Source organism: Sceloporus occidentalis, unplaced genomic scaffold, assembly GCF_023333645.1.
Source record: "Sceloporus occidentalis isolate IW3139 unplaced genomic scaffold, rSceOcc1.0.p SCAF_2, whole genome shotgun sequence".
In the NCBI taxonomy this organism is placed as follows: Eukaryota; Metazoa; Chordata; class Lepidosauria; order Squamata; family Phrynosomatidae; genus Sceloporus; species Sceloporus occidentalis.
Window position 1 is genome coordinate 163891580 of NW_028316982.1, and position 21895 is coordinate 163913474.

General features: G+C 39.0%; 2 protein-coding genes across 8 annotated transcripts in view; both read left to right on the forward strand.

Annotated features, from left to right (window-relative positions):
* Positions 1 to 10297, forward strand: part of LOC149319212 (phospholipid-transporting ATPase IH) — a 151919-nt gene extending 141622 nt beyond the window's left edge. For 2 of the 5 annotated variants that reach the window (XM_089511301.1, XM_089511303.1), the window contains 2 exons: positions 1274 to 1362; positions 4796 to 4872. In XM_089511301.1, coding sequence (XP_089367427.1) covers positions 1274 to 1351 — 78 coding nt within the window. In that variant the 3' untranslated portion in view covers positions 1352 to 1362; positions 4796 to 4872. Of the gene's footprint in view, positions 1 to 1273; positions 1363 to 3479; positions 3585 to 4795 lie in introns of all 5 variants that reach the window. The other 3 variants (XM_089511299.1, XM_089511300.1, XM_089511302.1) reach the window with 2 other exon arrangements.
* Positions 4818 to 21895, forward strand: part of LOC149319213 (guanine nucleotide exchange factor DBS-like) — a 173667-nt gene continuing 156589 nt past the window's right edge. For 2 of the 3 annotated variants that reach the window (XM_089511290.1, XM_089511291.1), the window contains exons 1-2: positions 4818 to 4902; positions 5529 to 5593. In XM_089511290.1, the coding sequence (XP_089367416.1) occupies positions 4875 to 4902; positions 5529 to 5593 (93 nt within the window). In that variant the 5' untranslated portion in view covers positions 4818 to 4874. Of the gene's footprint in view, positions 4903 to 5528; positions 5594 to 18307; positions 18387 to 21895 lie in introns of those variants that run through there. The other variant, XM_089511293.1, reaches the window with a different exon arrangement.

The window sequence follows — 21895 nt, forward strand, 5'->3', positions numbered from 1 at the left end:
CCTGTGAAATTAATTATTTTTATAGTTGAATCATGGGAAACTTTCTGGCCTGATTACATTTCTATATTATTTATTTATTTATTTATTTATTTATTTATTATTATTATTATTTATATACCGCTATTCCAAATTCGATCATAGCGGTGTACAGCCAAAAGTGATACAAGATAGCAACAACAGGTATCACCTGTAATATTGATTACAACTTGGTTGGCAAAACCTCTGATGCTTGAACATCAATGTTAAACCATAGTTGATCAATAGGAGCCATCAGTTTAGTCTAAATAACGTAATATGTCATTTGTTCATCCATGTTCATTTGTCAGCCAGTATTATCAACCAGTATTCATTTCAGTAAGTTATTTTGTTAAACTATGAATTTTTAGGAATTATATAAAACAACATAATTTTCCAGAACAAGGAGACAAATAAGTGTTCAAAAGTACAGTATTTAGAAATAGCTCAATATGATTAGACAACTGAAAGGCATCTTATCAGTTTGACAACCACCTATTAGAAAGTGTGCTTGAAGTAGCTGGTTAAATAAAAAAAAACAACCACCACTCAAATCTGTTTGCTTGATATAAACCTTAGCAGACTTAAGAAAGATCCAGAGAGGGTCTTAGGTTAAACTTTGTCCCCAGTTAAGAATATACAAGCCTTGCTGAATCATACTACAGATCTATCTAGTCCAGCATTATATTCTGATGGTGGCTAACCAAATAACTGTGGGAAGCACACATTTGGGAAATGGGAGTTGTAAGCACCCACCTGATCCTATTTCAGAGCAACTGGTATACCGAGACATGATTGTCTCTGATATTGGACATAATTTGTCTGTGTAATTATTATAATGCAATATAATATGATGAGTAGGCATACATAACCCTAATCCCCTTAGCAGAGAGTAAGCCTTAGGTCCCAATAAACCACAAGGTACTTAGTTCTAAACAAACACAGTTAGAAATGCACTGATAATAAGCAAAATGTTTTTCTCATTCTAAGAAATTCTGGGCTGCATATATACAGTGACGCCTCTATGGCTGGAATCTGAATCTTCTTTTATGCTGTTCCCAAGCATCACATTATTGTGTCTTTTGTAATATGCTCTAGAATGCCTTTAGCGTTTAATCAGATTTATTCCTTGTGTTTCTTTTTTCCTTCTCCCAATATATTCCTGTCCTTCATCCTTCTTTTCCTAAATTACTGCTTCCTTGCTTTAAACTATAAATGATGTACACGGGTACTTCCATCAATCTTCTGGAAAAATCAGACTAAACATCAGTGCCTTTCTGTTGAGCAGTCTACAATCTTTATGCTTTCTCAGACTTCAAGCAGTCTAAGTTTCTAATGGAACAAAAGGTGATTTTTTCCCTGCCTTTTCTGCATGCTTGGCCATTTCATTCACAGGACATTAAATGCTTTCACAATCACAAGATGTTAGCCATATCTCATATCACCTACCGTACTTTAAATCTCATTGTACTCAAAATAATTTTATAGACATTTTCTCTTTGCCTTTTCAAATGTTGCATACTTGTATTTCATGAGTAGTTATGCACAGTTCTTTGTTTGATCCAGTACAAACTGGCATTAAAAGCTGCCTTGCAGACAGCATGGGGGAGTGGCGCATGCATGATGTATGTCCTAATGCCACCTGGAAACCACCCGCCTGCCCACATGTGGGCCGGCTTCATGGTGCTCCAGTGGCACGGCATTTAAATGCTGCACGCCACCTGAGTGCTGCAAAGCCATGGTGGTGGCAGAAAGAGTGGCTTTTTTCTACCCCCAAAAGCAGCTGCATTTTGCCATTTCTTTCTGGGACAGAAAAAAGCTGGATTGGGCTGTGGCATGCTTCTGCCATGGCCCTGATCTGGCATTCAAAAGGGTGGCATCACACTACCCCTTTAGGGCCATTTGTTTTGGCACTTAGTCTTTCTATGTGAATAGCTTGACAGAGTAACTTCACTGCAATGGTCTTTACTTTTTCAATAGTGGTTGTTTTTCTACAGGAAGACACACATAGTGTTTGCATTGCAGTCACTTGAGTGGACTGTTTGCCAAACACAGATATGATGCATACTCCTGAATACAACAGGATGATTCAGATGTGATGCTAAACTGTGGTTTGGCATTAGGTGGGCAAATCTGACCATGACTTGTACATTTGATCCTCCCTTTCTTTAAAGCATTTCTGTGTCTCTTGCAGATTTAAGGTTTGCGAATTTGTACTAAACATCAATGTGTGTTTTTGTGTTTGCCTTGCAAACTATGTTCAGGGCAAAATGTGCCTGATCTGGTTTGAATCTAGTATTTTACATAACAGATTATTATTTAGGTTTTCTCTTTCCATTCTGACAATACAAGCCTGTCTTTTTCTAAATTCATTACATTTCTCACCTTATGCTGTTTATCTGGTCACTTCTGTGTGGGGTAAGCAAGAACACTGTTGCCAATGATTGCAAGTTTTACAATTTGATTTTTTTAAAAAGTCTGCCTCTTCTTTTGCTGTTTCTATTTATAGAGGCTTACATTTATCATATATGCAAGCTGCTTTGGGCGGTTGTAATCAATGAATCGGCAAAAGCTTTGGAGGAATCTGTTTCTTTTGATGAACAAGCTAAACTCTATTTCTTTCCTGATTTCAAATTGGTCCTTCATGCCAGCCAGTGTGTTTGTCTGATATGATTCTCTGGCTAAGAATTCTGCATGTATTGTTTCATTCTCTTATGCCTATCTTATATAATCATTTTGCTTTTACTGTAAATAAGTATTACTGTGTCTTCATCTCTGCTGAACATTATTCCTGTTTCCTGTTTCTAACTTCTAAGATTTTTAGTGTAAACTCAGTGTCAGGTTTTAACTTTAAAACTTTAAAACTACAGAAACAATTAAGCCATAACCCTTTCAGTTGTATGGACTTATTAACTGTAAAAAAATGTTTTTGATGCAAATGTAGATTTAGAATCCCACAACAAAGGTAGTATTATGGTAAAACGTATTTCATTTTCTCCATGTAATAATTCATATGCACTTTTGCATGGACATTTTGCAAGTTTATGCTTTTTCTTAATAGTATGAGAAGTATAACAGTGAAGATTCATTTTCGCCAAGGGCAAATGTGTTAGGAGCTTGCTGTTCACATAGCTCCCTCAAAACCAGTTCATTCAAGCACTATGACTGAGGGCACTGCTGCATCCTGTGATTCTGTTGCATACCAGTGACACTGGTGTTATTTTCACAATCCATTTCCACTGAGAATATGAAAATCAAGCTCTAAATAAAATGATTTTAAAAAGCCTAAGTCCTCAGCTATAGCATTGTAATAATTTCTTGGTAATTTACCTTTTCAACTTGTTTTTTCATTGTCATTACTGGTGATTTGGTGTATATTAGCCATCCTAACCCTACAGTTAACACTTTCTGCTTGAGATGTTCATATGGAGCTGTAGTCTCAGTGTTTTTCCTCATCCTTGCAGAAGAGTATGAAACATAAAACAACTGTAAATGCACTGCCGAACAGCGATGGGCCACTCCTTGAAGGAACCCTTTCTGCTTCCGAGGCATAATTAGATCATTGATAGGTAACAGTGTTACCCTTTTGGTAATTTCTATTGGTGTGCTGTGATGTTTTCAAAAGAAAAACTCGTTTCCTCCAGAGTTTTTGCTGATCTGTCCCAAATTAAACATGATTTCTGTGGTTTTGAATAATATAGTTTGTTTTCAATGCATTTCAGAGCACAGGTAAGTTTCTGCAATAGAATTTTGTATATGCATTTCCTGGAAAGATTTGGAGGTTTTTTAACTTTATTTATTAAAAATAACCGAACATACATACAAAAATACAAAAACATATATATAAACAAACATGTTAAACTTCCTGAACTTTTCATACGTTATTCCCTAGAATTCTGTCCAAGTTCATTCCATAACATAGTGATAGGTTTAAGAAGCAACCAGTTTTTGTTTTAAATTTTGCATTGATTCTGGAAGAACTTTTAATGGACATGAATGCAGCTTTAAGTAAATGTGGGTTTCTCATTGAAATGTATCAGTCACCACTGAGTGAATGTACTTGTATTTCAAATATTGTAGCTGACATAATAGACAGTACCTAGTTAAGACTGACTTCATGATTAATGGCATAGGTTAGAAAAAAACATTGTTGAAGGCAAAATTGAAAATTTCTTTTGGGCAAGTTACAAAAAATAACATGAAGTAAAAGCACAAATGTATTCGTTTATTTATTTTTCTGATTCAGTTGTAACTTATAAACATTTTACTATCGTAAACGATACTAATGCATAAATTATCCAAAATGGCAGAACTGCTCTCATACATCAGCATGCTTCATGTGGGCTGGAAAAATGTGTTCATTTTACCACCAACTCATCTTGGTATAGTAAGAAAACTATAAATTAATTCTCAGGATTAAAGTCTTCCACATAATTATTTTCCTTAGAAATGTTGAATAAAAAATACAAAGGATATCTATATATAAAAAGATATTATCATGCAAAATGCAACATAAGGAACAGGTCAAAGCCAAACATTTTATTATTCCTCCTGAGCACAATATTAAACTTGGGGGGGGGGGGGAGGGATATTGCATGTAAAACAAAATTTCATTGAGAGTACCTTCAGTTTAAACAAGTCAGGATGCTGTGTCCTGTTAGAAAAACATTTATATGAATTAATGTGACCATGTTGCCCCATGGAAATTATAGATGCCACATAAAAGCCTTTTTATGTATTATTGTGTTGTTTCACAACCTGTTGTTTGTTTTCTTGGCAGACTACATCAAGCTGTGGTCAGGACCATATATCAGAATTTACACCTCTTGCCCCTTTGAAGAGACCAAGATACAGGAGCAATGACTGCAAGAATTCCCCCCCAAGAAGGTCTAGTTCTCATTCTAAAAAAACAATGTTTACACATTGGCGAAACTATGATTATTCAATGCTCCCATCTATCTTTGGCTATTTCAATAAGCGTTTTGATTCTGGTGTGGGGTACTACCACAGGGGTTCAGGTTTGGAAACATGTCTGTGACAGATCACCAATTCAAGCCTTTAAGAACTACAGTTCCTAACCCCTCAAACAAAAATCTGCAAATGAGTATTTAACAATCCTGACTGGAATTTTCAATAAGCTTTTACTATCCGTTAATATCGTGAGAAACTGGATCAAGAGCGCTGAGTATAAACCTTTCCAGGAGTATCGGCCTTTCTTGATACGTTTTAAACTGTTGAAACAATGGATTATCTACACAGTCTGGCACTGTGAGAATGGACGGCACTATATGATTTCATTCCATTCTTTCAAAACCTTTATATGTTTATTGCTTTTATCATTTCTCTTTATTACTTGAACAGTCCTCCTTCAGTCAATGATCCACTTCTGAGATCAGCAGTTAAAAATTGTCAGTTATGAACAATGATCTTAGATCCCTTGTGAAAGTCACTGAAAGCTTATTCACAGGTGCTGTTTCTGACTTGTCTTTGTCCTTTCTTTGCTCTTTCTGTAGAACAAACTGGTGTTTCCTCTGTGCAAATCTTCTTTCAAGAAACACTCTCTAATGTCCATTTTATTGTAAGTCGCCAAGTAGGATTGTGATTTTAGGATTGTTTTACCACTCTAGACCAATACATTTTCACCTAGACTCCTACAAACCTCAAGAAGTCAAGCTGGCTAGCAAGTGGGTAAAATGGCCACTACAGGCTCTGAATTAAAAATCATGACAGAATTCAATAATTTGGCTTTAGGAAATTATCAACAATAAGCCACTATTCTGCCATTTTGTTATCTCTAAAATAAATTAGGTACTGAGGCATTAGGAAGTGTTTTCTGCTATATATTTTTCCTGTCAAAACAATTAATTTTTTGACTAGGAACACAGAAATCTGCCGTATCAAGTCAAATCATTGGCCCAATCTCCCAGTAATGTTCAAAAAGGAGTTTTTCCAGCTCTGCCTGAAGAGGCATGGGACTGAGAATCTGTGACCTTCTGCATGAAAAACATGTGTTCTGTCACTGAGCCATGGCCCCATTTAGTTTTTGTTTTATTTGAATTTTAAAGATAAAGTGAAATCTAGGAGTTACATTATACATATGCAGGACTGTGGCCCTTATCACACGAAGGATTACTGTCGGCAAAAGGTTCCTGAAATGGGAAGGTGGGATAGCCAGTCACACTTCTGAATCATCATTGAGGCGTCCCACTTCTCTCCTGTTGTCAAAGTGTTCATGGAACAGCCATTTCTTGAATAACATGCACTTCCATTATTCAAGAAATGGCTGCTTTGCGAACGCTTTGACAATGGGAGAGAAGCAGGATACCTCAATGACTATTTAGAAGCGCAACCAGCTATCCCACCTTCGCTCTTCAGGAACGTTTTGCTGGCATTTTAGGAATGGTAAGTGCCTTTGTGTGAAAGATTCCTATGATTCCACTTTAACTCCACGGCTGGTCACATCTGTGTGGGGTAAGCAAAAGGCTAAGTTTGTAGTTTGTGAGGCATTACAGGTCTCTGGCTGAAATTACCCTATGCTAAACTGCAGATCCCAGTATTATATAAGATGTTGCCATGGCAGTGAAAGTGGAATCATAGCACTATCATAGATCAGTTTGAAAGGGCCTTACATGGCCTACTCTCTTTTAAAGATACAGCTTTGTGACAGTTTGCATTAATCAATAACCACTTGAGGGTAGTTTTCCCTCTTCCTTGAATGAGGACTTGGCAGGGGGTGGGGGGGACCCACAAAAATTGTAATCGTTTTCAAAAATGACAGCCAGCTTGTACTTCAGCTCCATTTGTGGCTATAGTTTTGCTTTGTACTGTTTTTAATAATAGCTGACACATAACATTTTTGTTTCTTTTATCCCAGTGTTTTATTTAGGGCATCAAAATTGCTGAAAATTGCTTTATAGGAACTAAAGTTTCTGTGTGGAGAAAACCATGTGTAGTTTTATTTTCACCTTCCCTAGGCAAAGATGGGGCAAAGGGAAACAAAACATTTCAAAAGGCAAATTGTTGAAAACTTTATTATACCAAAGATTATGGAGAATAAGAATCTGATATTGTTCCCATAAATTCCCCATCATCACCCACCAATAACACACATCATCACAGCATCTCTTGTCATTTAAGATAAAGCACTTTCCAATATCATTCTTGTTCACATGCTGAAGGTAATACCTAAAGGTAATATTTATTTGACATTACATACTTGAATGACGGGTAGAAATGTCCCCTACATAAAACACTGGCAACAAATATATATAAATATATATATTTTTAAGAAATCAACTTGATGTGGGTATTGATTTTATATCTGTAGTAGTGATAAATCTCCTGTTTGAGTGTAGTTAACAAAATTATTTTTAATGTATTTTTAGAAATCTTAAAATTGCCTTTGCACTGAAATATTTTTCAATACTATATAGCTATTTATATATCTGTTTTATGCATACATTTGTTAACACGCCATTTCTATTTTTTTTAAAGTGTATGTTTTAGACTTTTTTTTATACTTATGAGTTTTGGATCTCCAGAATTTATCTTATAGTGGACTTGTGACTGAATGTTGAAATTCACATGAATGTTAAAATTAGAACTAGGTTTGTTCTGAATAATCCACAGCTAATGATTTTAATTTTATTTGCTTTCACTTCTAATGACTGGCTTTTAATGTTGCAACAAATACTTCTTACAACAAGCTGCTGCTACTACTGTTCTTATATTTTTGTTCCATAAAGCTTTGTACCAGTTGCTTGTTTTTGTGTTTCTCATTTCCATCTCTTAGCCTTAAATAAGAAGATTCTTGCTTGATGGTTTGAAAATGCTGCATTCCTGTTTTGTTGACCAACAAAGGAGGTTTACTGTAACCTTCTTGCATCTCCGCTGATTCCTAAACTGAATGATATTTTACAGGCAGAAACATATAACTGTAGCTAAGCGATTTGGGTTTTTTAAACTTCTTTGATTGCATTCAGACTAAGACATATGTAGAACAAACACACTGATTTCATTGGCTCCCCACTGTCTATATAGACCCAAACCATTAATGGTAAACAAATTATAGTTTGTTCATTTCTGGCTATGGCTGAACTCATTCCCTAAAAAACTATAGTTTGTTAGTCAGCTGCAAATCACAGCTAGAAGCTTTGGTTTGTTATAGGCCTCCAAATTCTGATGTGTTGAAATCATAGCTTGTCATTGTGTTGAAACTCAGAACCATGGCTTTTCCCATGGTTACGTTTTCAGCTGCCCACTCTGGAATATGAGCTCGGAAAATGATTGGGATTAAAAACAAACAGGTCAGCAAATAGGACAAGCAAGCTGTGGTTTATTTTATTGTCTATGGAACAATTCATGGCCCAAGCAACAAATCAAGTATAACATAAACCATGGCTTAGCTTGACATGCAAATACATTCTAGAAGAAAAATAGTTTTGAATTTAAAGGGGTCATTCGGTTTCCACTAAATAACTGCTTATTTTTTTAAAAAAAATACCTCATGTGTTAAAGGAAAAGTTAATATATGTTTAGGTCATCAATTATCTTAATTTGAACATCAATCTTTCTTGCACTCTCCATTTTAATATGGAAATGTAGCGAAGTAGCACAGCAGAGAAAACCTTGGGCCAGTAGTGAGTACTCACCCAACCCTAACCCACACTGGGTATAACCAATGTGTATCCATTTGGAATACACGTTGCACTCACCCTCCAAATTGGGAACATGAAAAGGGAGGTGAATTCCCATACTCCTATCTCCCACATGGGCTAGTGATATACTGGGTAATCCTTTGTCAGAGATAACAGCAGGGAGCTTTGCTACATTCCCCCTAATGGAAGAAAGCATGGAGATGAGATTCTCCTATCAAAGGAACACTCCTGCAGCCAGTCCCAGAGTCTTGGAGGTCATTTCAAACCATAAGGTTGAGAGTTAAATACGAGCCAGGGGCTCAAGCTCGACTCAGGTTTACATCCTTCCGAGGTGGCTAAAATAAATACCCAGATTGGTAGGGGCAATTAGCTTACATTTTGTGAACTGCTTAGGGAGTGCTTAAGAGCACTGATAAGTGGTATAGAAATGTACTTGCTATTGCTATCCTCTTCTGGGGGGAAAACAAACCATCAGTGGGCCCAAACTGAAAACCGAGATCAGCCGTTTAGTAATGTGCCTATAGTTCAGCTTGATGACGGGTGTAGAGTATTTGTTCTTCTACTCCCACATTGGGGGATTGCATGAGAGAATTCAAGAATAGAGATCCATGGGCATAAGCTATATTTCCATATAGCTTTCTGGGTGGTGGAATTTAATCCGAAAATGCATACATAGCTGTAACATTTAATAGCAACATTCTGTGTAATTCAAATGGCTTTGTCTGACTTGTTGAACCCTTTAACAAAAAATGTTTCAAATGCTTTAATAATGTGCTGGAACTTGTGGGCAGCAACCAAATTTTCATGAAGGCTAAACATGTATTTTCACTGAGGCTCACACACTTGGGAATTCTCCTAAAGTTCTTACCTGTTATTTTGTTCAGTTACATGTATTTCTCTCAGTTCCATCAACCTATTTATCCCACTTATAATGCAGATATCAAAGGAAGAAAACTGCACTAGTTTGTGACATCTGTGGGATCTTGTTGAAAAGCTTTAATGGGATTTTGTCATAGTGTTATGAAAGAAATATGTACATGATTGTATGTTGCACAATTGCACACATCAGTTTATACAGCTTTACCTTTGTCAAAATTATACAGAATTTTAAATGTGCATTGTCTGAAAAATTCTGTCATGTGTGCGCTGTCATTCTCAATACTCTTTCAATACTCTTTCTGTAATGTAAAGTAGAATTGGCAAAAATGCTCTGGGGGACATTGGGAAATAGTAATCAGTGCATTAACCATTAAAAATATCTGTAGTCATCGGCAATAAATGCTGACATGTATTTTTAAATGGTACAATGATAGGTGCACTTATCTGACAATAATTCAGCCTTCAAAACCGCTATTTAGACTATTCTATAACACTTTATTAACTGGATCAATGCAGTCTCAAATACTAGGGGCATATTATATATATGTATGTATATGTGTGTGTGTATATATATATATATACATATACATACATGTGCATTAATGTAAAGTTTATTTTCAGTGTTGTTTTTAAACTTTCATTTCTGTAGATACATGAATTCTTTATATTCGTATTTTGGAACATTCTGCAGATTGTATAAAGCGGTAGATATTTAAATCTGCTTGCAATAAAATAAAATTTACATATTTGTTTTTGTTTGTGTGTGTATGCCATTTTTAAGTGATAAAAAGCCTTTTAAAGTAGAATAGAAAAACATTTTAAATTCAATAGAACATGTCCAATGCAGTAAACATTTAAACTCTATTATCAAGTGTACAGTGGGCCTTTGATATCTGCTAGGGTTTAGTTCCAGGACCTCTCATGGGTACTAAAATCCATGGATGCTCTAGTCCCATTATGTACAGTCAGTTGGCAAAAATGCTCTGGAGGACATTGGGAAATAGTTATCAATGCATTAACCATTAAAAATATCTGTAGTCATCAGCAATAAATGGGTTTGCTTTTTGGATTTTTAAAAAAATTTCATACCATGGATGCAGAATGGATATGGAGCGCCGACTGTGCTTATATATTTATATGTCGCTGGAATATACTCATGGTTCTCTGCATACTAGTACAAACAGTATTTTATTTTCAAGTGGTCAAATTCAATCTGGCTACCTAAAATACATGCTGGGTTACTTGGAACATTTTAGACAGTTTGTATATATGCTGGGATGTGTTCTTCCCCTATGAAAAAGAGTAAATTTCATTCCTTCATAGAGCAAACCTTATTATTCAATAATATTAATTGCAGAACTTTAATGGCCCCGTGCTGATCTTGACTATACAATGGATAAAACTGCAACCACTTTTATTCCATGTACCAAAACACTTGAACAGTTGCAGTACACTATTCTTTTTACGTAACAAAACACCTCTCTAGAAAACTCCAAGTCCTCTATGGTCAACATCAGCCTACAAATGCCCAGAGAAGTTTTTTCTCTAGGAACTTATAGGTCTAGAGGGGCAGGTAAACTCAGAATATAGTGGAGTAGTCTCATCTGGAAGTTACAAATACCCCAGAATAGGGATGACACCCCGTTGGGCCCTCCTCCCCTTTGGTGCAGGAGGAGAGATGTGTGCCCATCCTTGCTGTTCCATCCTCACACTCCCTGCCAGATGACGAGGGAACAGGAGAGACAAATGTGTGCCCTTCCCACACAGGGTGACACCACTGTTAATGACACCACTGAGTAAAAGTGGTGGACCAGTAAAAGCTGGTGGACCAGTCAAAGATGGCCCCAGGCACTCTGAGCCATGGAACCCACCTAGGCCTCCAGTGACAGAGGTTGATCTAGGAGTACTCCCTTAGGGGGCATACAGATTGCTCACCCAGTTCCTGGTGTCAAGAATAACCAGTCTACAAAGTCTTCAACTTATCAGCATCCAGCTTCAGTGTGTGCCTCATCCAGCCGATTATAGCTTCCAAGCAATTCTAGCACATGCTCTGCCCTAGCAGCCTTCAGTCACAAAGTAGAGTTTCTCTATATTATATACATTTAAAATGGAACAATAAAAGACAAAGCCAGTGCCCAACTAGTTATGACACACAGAGACAGAAGGCTAGCATATGTGTCAAAGGACTGCCTTAATGAACAGCTCTTTTGCTGCCGGTGGAACAGCAGCTGTGCTGAGTTATCAAATGCATTTTTGAAGATGTTGAGGCTCTTCAGACTTCTAGGTTCTCCAGCAGAAGTCTATGCTCAACCTCTGGCAGAGATGGACTGGAGGACCTAGACATTCCTAGAGAGAAGATATTAATCAAAGCTGGAAATGTGGAGAGCCACTGTACATGAGGAAATTAAAACAATGACACACACCCCATCCCCACAGCCAGAACACTGTGACACAATACATAATGCAGAGCTGAAGGAACACCATATCGCTGTGGTGCTGCGGCTATCGCCCCCTTTCCAGGGCACAAAAAGGAACCGCTTTTTGGGAATCCTTTTTGCACCCTGGAAAGGCCAGATCGAGACTGTGGTGTGTGGTTGCCATGGCCCTGATCTGGCTGAAGAAGGGGTGGCTTACTTGGGGCTGTTTTTACAGCCCCGTAGTCTCTCTTTACACTAAGAAGCTCCTATTCATGCAGAGAGCTGCAAGTGCATAGCTGGTTATAAAGGGCATGTGAGCATCTCAGTACCGCTTCTGCTTTATTGGGAAGGGGAATTACTGTGCATTCATGTATGTATCTACTCAGACATAACTCCCATTGATTTAAAAGGGGCTTCCTTTCAAGTAAGTAGCTTTAGAATTGCTGTCTTATTTCTTGACAATGGTTCACTCCCAGCCCAATACAGATGGAAGGTATACAAGTTGATCACTGATCTTAACTGAGTATTTTATACAGCAGCTTGGTTGTAAAGCCTATTCATTTACTGCCAGGTTAGTGTCTGAAGATACCATTGTCATCTAAAGGAATACATCAGTAGAATCAAGCAAATAAGATAAAGACGATGGCACTAGTTTTCTGAACGGAGAGCAATCCAGAATGATTACATTATTTTAAACATTGTTACAATTAACTGTTACACTGATACATGAGTATATATAGCTTTACACTCAATAATGCATGTTATTATACTGTAAAAATACTTTGGTGAAAATAAACAAGAGGGAAATTTTAGAGCTACTTGCCAATTTACATCTTGATACATCACTCTGTAATGATGCTATGATGTGAAATCCATGCTCACAAGATAAAATAAAGCCATCCACATAAAATACCAAAATATCATTATGTTCAGGGGATTCACTATGCAACACTTTCCAGTGGTGCAATTTTAAAATCAATCAGATTTCTTTAAAAATAATCTCTCTGTTGGGTTCCTAAATACAAGCAAGAGATTGCAGTACAGTGCTAACCAAGTTAAAAATGCAGTTGAAATTATGAAGCAGAGATGATTGTTCAAACATCATCTCAAAGGCAAGCTCTAAATACAAAGATGTGAATTCTACAGAAGCTGAGGATGATAATGGAAATCGCAGATCCCAGATGTCTAGACACCAAAACACAGAATATTGGGGGGGGGGGGGGGGGTGATGATGATGAGCTTGAGGCCCTTGTGCATAAAGGTAAATATGACTTTATAGGTATAATGGAGACCTGGTGGGATGACTGCCATGATTGGAGTGTAATAACTGAGTGTAATAACTATTCAAAAAATACAGAGAGGTAGCAGGAAAGGAGGTGGAGTAGCATTATATGTCAAGGTCAAATTCAATTGTATACAGATCCATGAGAGTGATCAGACTGGACCAAATGAGAGCATTTGGATAAAAATAAAGAAATGAAAACAACATTGTGGTAGGAGTCTACTATAGGCCACCAAACCAAGAAGAAATGGTGGATGATGCTTTTCAGAAACAAATATGAGAAATCTTAGAGAAGCAAGAATGAGTAGTTATGGGGGATTTCAATTACCCTGATATCTGCTAAGAGCCTAAGGACCTGTGCAGGTCGGCCATTAACGCTGACCTGGGAGCTGAGTAAGGGAATGGCATCCATACGACACATGCCTTGACTCTGCCCCCATGGCAGTGTGACACCACACACGGCACCATACAGCACGTGGTGTCATAGCAGTCCTCTGGTGCTGCGTTTAGATGATTCAGTGTCAAAGGAGCACTGTAAAGCCACAGCTTTTTGCAGCTCCTTTCTGCGCCCTGGAAAGGTCTTATCAGGGCCACAGTGTATGGTTGCTTGGAACCCAATCTGGCAAAGACTCTGCTAGCCATAGTCTCTCCAACAAATTTCTGGTATGCTTTGCAGATAAGTTCCTATTTCAAAAAGTAGAGGAAGAAACAAGGAGTGCAGCTATTCTAGACTTGCTCTTAACCAATAGGGAGGAGTTGGTGACTGAAATGGGGGAAATGACTGTGGTCCAAAACACACTGCAGAAATAATCCAGTTTGAGACAATTTTAACTGCCCTGGCTCAGTACTAAGGAATTCTAGTACTAGGGAACTGCACTTTGGTGAGACATTTAGCCTTCTCTTGTCAGATTGCTCTGGTGCCACAATAAACTACAATTCCCTGGATTCCCTAGTACTGAGCAAGGGCAGTTAAAGCAGTCTCAAACTAGATTATTTCTGCAGTGTGTTTTGGACTCAGGTAATGCCAGAATTCTCAACTGTGGGACAAGGCAAAGAAAAGTATAGTCAAACAAGAACCTTGGATTTCAAGAAAACTGATTTTAATAAGCTTGGGTAAAGCTTGGTAGAATCTCATGGCAAGAGATGCTAAAGGAGAACAACACACAGCAAGGGTGAGAGTTCTTGAAGAAGGGTTGCAAGAAGCACAATCACAAACAATCCCATGGAAGAAGAAAAATGGGAAACATAGGAAAATATGGCTGCACAGCAAAAAAAAAAAAAAAAAAAAAAAGGGAGGGGATATGGCTGCACAGCAAACTCAAGGAGGATGTGAAAGGACAAATCAGCAAGGAAGAGTACAGATGTGCAACCCCATGATATCATTTCATAATGATATAAGGAAAGTTAAATCTTAGAATGAGTTGAAGCTGGCTAGGCAAGGAGGAAGCAACAAAAGGAGGGTGGATGTCAAATACATTTGAAGCAGGAGAATAACCAAGGAAATGGTGGGGCCACTGTTCAGTAATGATAATAAAATCCTAAAGATCACAATGAAAAGGTAGAACCACTCAGTACATATTTTGCTTCATTATTATCCCCAAAAAAAGAATTTGTGCTTTCATGCATCAGCAGAAACCTCAGCAAGGCATCTGAACTGCAAATCAAAATTGATAAAGAGATAGCCAGGCATCACCTGGTTAACCTAAACCAGTCCAGATCTGCAGAGACAACTGAGTCCCAGAGTCCTAAAGGAGTGCTGATGTACCCTCTGAACCACAGTTGCTATAAATTTTAAGAAATCTCGGAGAACAGGTGAGGTGCCAGAGGATCAGAGAAAGGCAAACACTGTCCCTCACTTCAAAAAGGGCAAAAAGAGAAAAAATATTAGAACATATTACAATGTAGTCTGTTTGCAGATATTTAGATGACAATGTGATGATTACTAGGAGCCAGCATCTTGCCAAACTAACTTTATTCCTTTTTTTTAAAAAAAAATTGTGTCTCTAGTTTAGTAGGTGATGGGAATTCTGTGGATGTCATTTATTTGGATTTCAACAAAACATTTGATGAAGTTCCCATGATATTTTGATTAGCAAACTGATTAGCCAGAGCAGATTCAGAGAAGGCAACAGGGATGATAAGAGGTAAAAAAAACATATAAGGAAAGATTGAGGGAGCTGGGCATGTTCAGCCTGATGAACATAAGACTGAATTGTGAGGTGATTGCACTCTAAATATCTAAAGGGCTGTCACAGAGAGGAGGGTGCAGGCTTGTTCTCTGCTGCCCCAGAGGGTAAGACTAGGTATAATGGTTTGAAGTTACAGGAGGGTAGATTTTGATGGAAGATCAGAATGAACTTTTTGACAGTAAGAGCTGTTTAATAATGGAACCAGTTAGAAGTGGCAGGGTCTCTTTCTCTGGAGGTATTCAGAAATAGACTAGGCAGCTACCTGCTAGAGATGCTCTAGCTGGATTTCCAGCACTGAGCAGAGAGGTTGAACTATGGGCCCCTTCCAATTTTGATAACCTTTGAGTGTTCGATATATACTAGCTATGGTCATTACCAGAAGACATTCAGGAATTGGAACAGTTAATAAGAAAGGTCAAAGATGAAAGTGCAAAGGCAGGTCTGATGCTGAACATAACAAAAACAAAAATCATGACCACAGAAGAAATACACAAGTTCAATCTAGACAGTGAGGAAATTGAAATAGTTAAAGAATTCCCATATCTAGGATCAAACATTGACCAGAATGGAGACTACAGTTAGGAAATAAGAAGACTGGGAATGGGAAGGGCAGCTATGAAAGAACTGGAAAAGATACTGAATAGCAAAGACATACAACTGAGCACTAAAGTCAGATTCATTCAGCCCATTTTATTCCCAGTTACCATGAAGGGATGCGAGAGTTGGACAGTGTTACATGGACAGAAGGAGGAGGAGGAGTCTTTTCGACAAGAAGGTGTGAAATGGGAGGAGGTCACTGGAGAGGTGACACCACGAGTTTCTGCACCGAGTGACACCAACCCTAGTGACACCACTGCTGTGAATGCATAAACATTATCAATCGTCTTACAACAAATCATAGAGGTTTTCACTCAGAAAACAAGTTCTACCTATTGAGTTTAAGTGCAAACACAGGCTTGCAGCCTTAATTTCTGACCTGGATTTGAATTCAAACATTCTCAATAAACTACAAATGGACTTTAAATTTCCTGGACTTTGCAAATCTCCCTATTGTCGCATGGACAGAAGGAGGAGGAGCCTGCCTGCAAAAGATATCCTCCCCATCATAACATCTTTACTAAGGACTGAAACAACATGCAGGCATCTGACTAACATCTCCAATTGTTTTTTCCCCTCCTGTTGGTTTGTAACATCTTGCCTGATGAAGAAGCTCATGGAGCTTCAAAAACTTGCAACAAGTATAATGTGCATTTCAGTTGGCCAATGAAGATATCACTGATGTCTTTTACATAATATTCCACATGCAATATGTTAATTACCTCATCTGAACCTTGTTCATGTTAAACCATTTAATAGTAACTAAACAGATAATTTTAAAAACCACATAAAATTATTATTGATATCTTCATTCTTATTACTATCTTCTTTTCAACATATACTATTCATAACATATACTGTCCACTAAAATATAATACTATTAATTTACCATTAATTAACATCCCCCCCCCCAAGTGCTCCCCATCACCAGAACCTAATATCTTCATATTATTCTTCCCTCCAAAATCGTAACTCTTCCTGTGGAGCTAAACCACCTTCCTCTTTTACTAAAACCTTTAGGACAAATATTTTCCATATTTCTTCAAAATCATCCCTCTTCATTATTCCTTTTTTTACCTTGATTTCATGTTAACTTATCATTAACTGCCATTTGCCAAACTTCTTTATATCAATCTTGAATTTGGAGATCTCCGTGATCTTTCCATTTTTGTATAATTAGTCTTGCTGCTAATAGATTTGTAATTAAGTCCTTCATAGTTGATCTCCTCATATTTAGACACTAATGCTATCGTTGAGCATATTTATAACTCAATTTATTATTGTTGTTATTATTATTATTATTATATTTATTTATAAAGCGCCGTAAGTTTACACAGCGCTATACATAAAATAGAACAGAATAAAATAAAACAGACCTGCCAGTGGTGTATGTTCTAGAAAAGAGAATACTGTGTAATACAAAATGGAGAATACAAAACTTCTGTTATCTCTTTTATCTCTTTAAATACTAATTGTCAACATTTCTTTACAGATTGACAGCCCCAGCACATATGAATAGAAGTACCAATTCGGTATTAGCAACTAATAGTAATGTCTTCTCCTTACAATATACAGAATAATGAGAAGGAGCAGTATCTGTTTTACATATTAGAGTTTGCTTAAGTTCTTAATAGATTAATATGATGAATGGTTAGAAGGTTTTTCCTCTCTATTTATATTTGTACTTATATTGCAAATTTCCCTTTTTAAAATATGCTATTGTTGTTTTAAAACTGTGTATTATTATTATTATTATTTTGTATTGCCTGGAGGCATGTTGACTGTAATAAAGGCATTGTTGTTGTTGTTGTTAAAAAAGAAGTACCAATTCCTTGACAACCCTTCCAACACATCCTTGAATAATTCTTGTTTGTACAGTTCAATCTTACTGGTGTTAAGTGCCATCTCCAAATTCATGTCTAATCACTCTCCAAATGCATGCTTCTTTTAGTCCTGCTCCAAGTGGAAGAAGGCATTTGGGAATCCCTCCTGGGCAGAAAGTGGAAATGTTAAGGCATGTCTGGGGAAAGGAGGACCTTTGGGGGTTTCTCCTGAGCTAAAAGCATCCCTAGATATGGAGGACCTTTGGGGACTGCTCCTGGACAGGAGGCTGAAAAGGAGGACAGGTCCTGCAAAAGGCCTCCCTCCTCCTGACCCCAACTCTCCTCTGAGGCTGGTGCTCCTAAGAGTAAGAAGAGGAGTAGGAAAAGAAAGAGAGGCAGTTCCTCTGCCGTCCACTAGGCGGCGACAAGGTCCTGCGAGGACGGAGGCTCTGGCCAAGGAGGGAGGAGAGGAGGGCTCCTGGAGAGCAGGCGGAGGAGTCAGAGCCGGAGCCCCAGGAGGGAAGAAGGTAAGGCTTAGGAAGGGCTCCAGCAGCCGGTGAGGCTGGCCTCCCTCCGGGGCGCTGGGGACAAAGAGAGTAGCGCCTGGGCCCCCAGCCGGGCTCCTCCCGCCTGGCTGCTCTTCCCTCCCTCCCTCCCGGGTTCCTTTGTGGGCGCCTGGGCGGGAGTCTCTCCTCCTAGTGCTTGCAGAGGAACCTGCTCCGCCTGGGATGCTCCTGCCCTGGCTTTGGAGGCTCCTCCTGGGACTGGGAGGCTTGCTCTGAAGCCACGTGGAGGAAGGAGGCAGGAGAGGAGGAGGAGGAGGGCACCTAGACCCCTAACTCCCTGGCAGCCCCAGGGATGGAGATGAGTGGATACACTCTTTCTTTCTTTCTGTCCTTTCTTTCCCTCGTTCTCTCTCTCTCTCTCACACACACATATACTAACTTTCTCACACGTATATATACACACTCTCTCGCATACCCATATATAAACACACTCACACATACATATACTCTCTCACACCTACATGTAGTCACTCACAGACATATAAACACACACATATATTAACTCACACAACTCACACACACATACTCTGTCACACACATATAAACACACACACACCCATATACTCTCTCACACACACATATACTTACTCACACATATAAACCCTCATATACACACACTCTGTCACACACATATACACACACACGTACACAATATACTCACACATGAATATATTCACACACACATATGCGTGCGCATACACACACACACATATATATACACACTCACATATATACTCACATACTCTCTCACACATACTAATTCTCTCTCACATATTAAGCATACTTACACACAGACACATATACACAGAAAGAGAGAGAGAGAGAAGTCCCACTGGGTTCACCTAAGGGCTCCTTCCTGCCTTCACTAAACTTGGAGAGATTTGCTCAAAGGAGCAGCCCCCATTTCTGGACTGAGGGCTCTGTAGCCAAACCCCATCAGGCCCTCCAGTGAAGAGATGTGCAGCCTTTTGTGGCAAGGCTTGGTTCCCTTCCACCTCTGTTTATCTTGGAGAGCAACCCACTGCTTTGTTGTTGTTGTTGCTGTGTGCCTTCAAGTCATTTGAACATCTCATGGGGTTTTCTTGGCAAGTTTCTTCTGAGGGGGTTTGTCATTGCCATCCTCTGAGGCTGAGAGAGTGTGACTTGCCCGGGTTTCATGACCAAGCTGGGATTTGAACCCTCGTCTCCAGAGTCCTAGTCCAACACCCAAACCACTAAGCCACGCTGGCTTTCTAATCCTCTGCTAATGCTTTACTTTTTAAATGACCCTTGCTTCTTGAGGGCATGTCTTCAGCAAAAGTCCTGCTGTAGCCTCAAATGCAAGAATTGAATGAAAAGAGTAATTAAATATCTTGTTGGATGCTTCCTTCCCAAGTACATCAAGCATTTCAGATCCTAGTGCTTCCCCCTGAGTGGCAAAGCTTTTGAACCTTGTAAAATCATTTGTGAAAAGAAAGGCAAGGCTGCACCCTCAAGAAACAGAAGTATTGTTGTGTTGAATTACTCTGGTGGTTAAAAATTAAAGGAGCCCCCCTGTGTAGCATCCATTGTTGTGTTAAGTGGGGGGAATCTGGGCAGGTGTCCCTTTCCTTGCTGGTGTAAGAAAAGTTGCTTAAGTTGAAGTTCTTCCACTACAACTTCTGAAAGACACATAATAGGTGGCTTTGATCTCTGTTGCATGCCCATCTATTTACATGTGTATACACTCTCTCTCTCTCACACACACACATGTATACACACATACACATATGCTAACTCTCACACATATACACCCACACAGGTGTACTCTCTCACACACACATATACTAATTCATACCCATGTAAACACACGCACATGTATACGCACACTCATAGTCTCATAGAATATTTGATGAGAAGCAGAAGAGTGATAGAGACTGTACTCTATAATTCAAGCACACCTCTCTTACAATCTTTTGAATGATTTCCCCTCCTCTGTGCATTGTTAGCGGATTCAATGGGGCTTGCATAACTTTCCCTTGAGAGAAGATAATTGGAAATCTGCCTTTGATGGGGGGGAAAGAACAACATTCTTATTGTTTGCACCAAGTCTAGTTTGTTGTGTGCCTTCAAGTCTTGGTGACTCTGAGACAAACATATAATGGGAGGGTTTTTGGCAAGATTTGTTGGAAGGGGTGCCTTTGCCTCCCTCTGAGGCTGAGATAGTGTGATCTGCCTAAGGTCACCCAGTGAGTTTCCATGGCTGAGCAATGATTTAAACCCAGGTTTCTAGAGTTATAGTCCAAAATCACAACCACTATATCAGGATGGCTTTACCAACTCAACTGCACACTGCATTTGGGAAGGTCAAGTTTGTGGAAGATAGGAGATGGAGCACCTGTACATGTAAGGGGAAAAACTGGAAGGATAACTTGAAATGGAGAAATATAGCCCCATGGGCTTTCTAAAAAGGTTCATAGCTTTTACCCTTTGGGCACAAGATGGGTCTTTTGGCCATGGTTATTATTTGCATGCCACTGATTTTGTAAATGAGGCCATCCTTGTTCTTAGTCATCCTCAAGCCAAGGGTTTTTCCAGCACAAATTAATGCCACATTGTGGTTAGCTGGGAATCAGCACCTTGGATCTCTCCAGTTGTTGTTAGCCTACAAATCCCATCATCTGCCACCATTGACTGTGCAGATGAGGGTGTGTAGGGATTTGCAGTCCGACAGCACCTGGAAAGTCACGGGTTGCCAACCTCTTTGTTAAGCACATCAATGAATAACAATTTTTTTCCTCCTGGAAAATAAATACCAGCTAAAGGTGAAAAATCAAGAGCTGCATGTCTTAAGCACCAAAGCCAGGATTAGTATAAATATTGTTGCCTCAGGGATAAGTTAGCCTTTCAGCATGTAAACATTGCAAGATGAAGACATCGCAAGATGAAGAAAATCCTTTTTGGATACAGTGAGGGATGTGGGTCCAGGTGAAGAAATTCAGGCTCGGCCCAAACAAGGGAGGAGTTCTGTTATTAATTAGGAAAGGCAGTCTGGAGTTGGGGTTACAGCCTGTTCTGGATGGGGCTTCACACTCTGCCAAGGACCAAGTGTGCAGCTTGGAGGTAGGTTCTCGGAACCGGGGTATGCTTAGCCTGCAGAAGAGAAGATTAAAGGGTGATATGTTGATCCTGTTTACATATTTGAAGGGATGCAGGGACGTAGCTGGGGGGGGGGGGTTCTTGGGGTCCGGACCCCCCCTTCCGTTAGATAAAATGAATGGTGTGTGTGCTGCTGCGCCGCCGCACCCAAGCCCCATTATAGTCTGGACCCCGCCCCCTTCCCAAAATCCTGGCTACGTTCCTGAGGGATGTCATATTGAGGATGGAGCAAGCTTGTTTTCTGCTGCTCCAGAGACCAGGACACAGAGTAATGGGTTCAGAGTACAGGACTACATTAGGAAGAACTTCTTCACCATAGGAGTTGTTCAATAGTGGAATATGCTGCCCCAGAG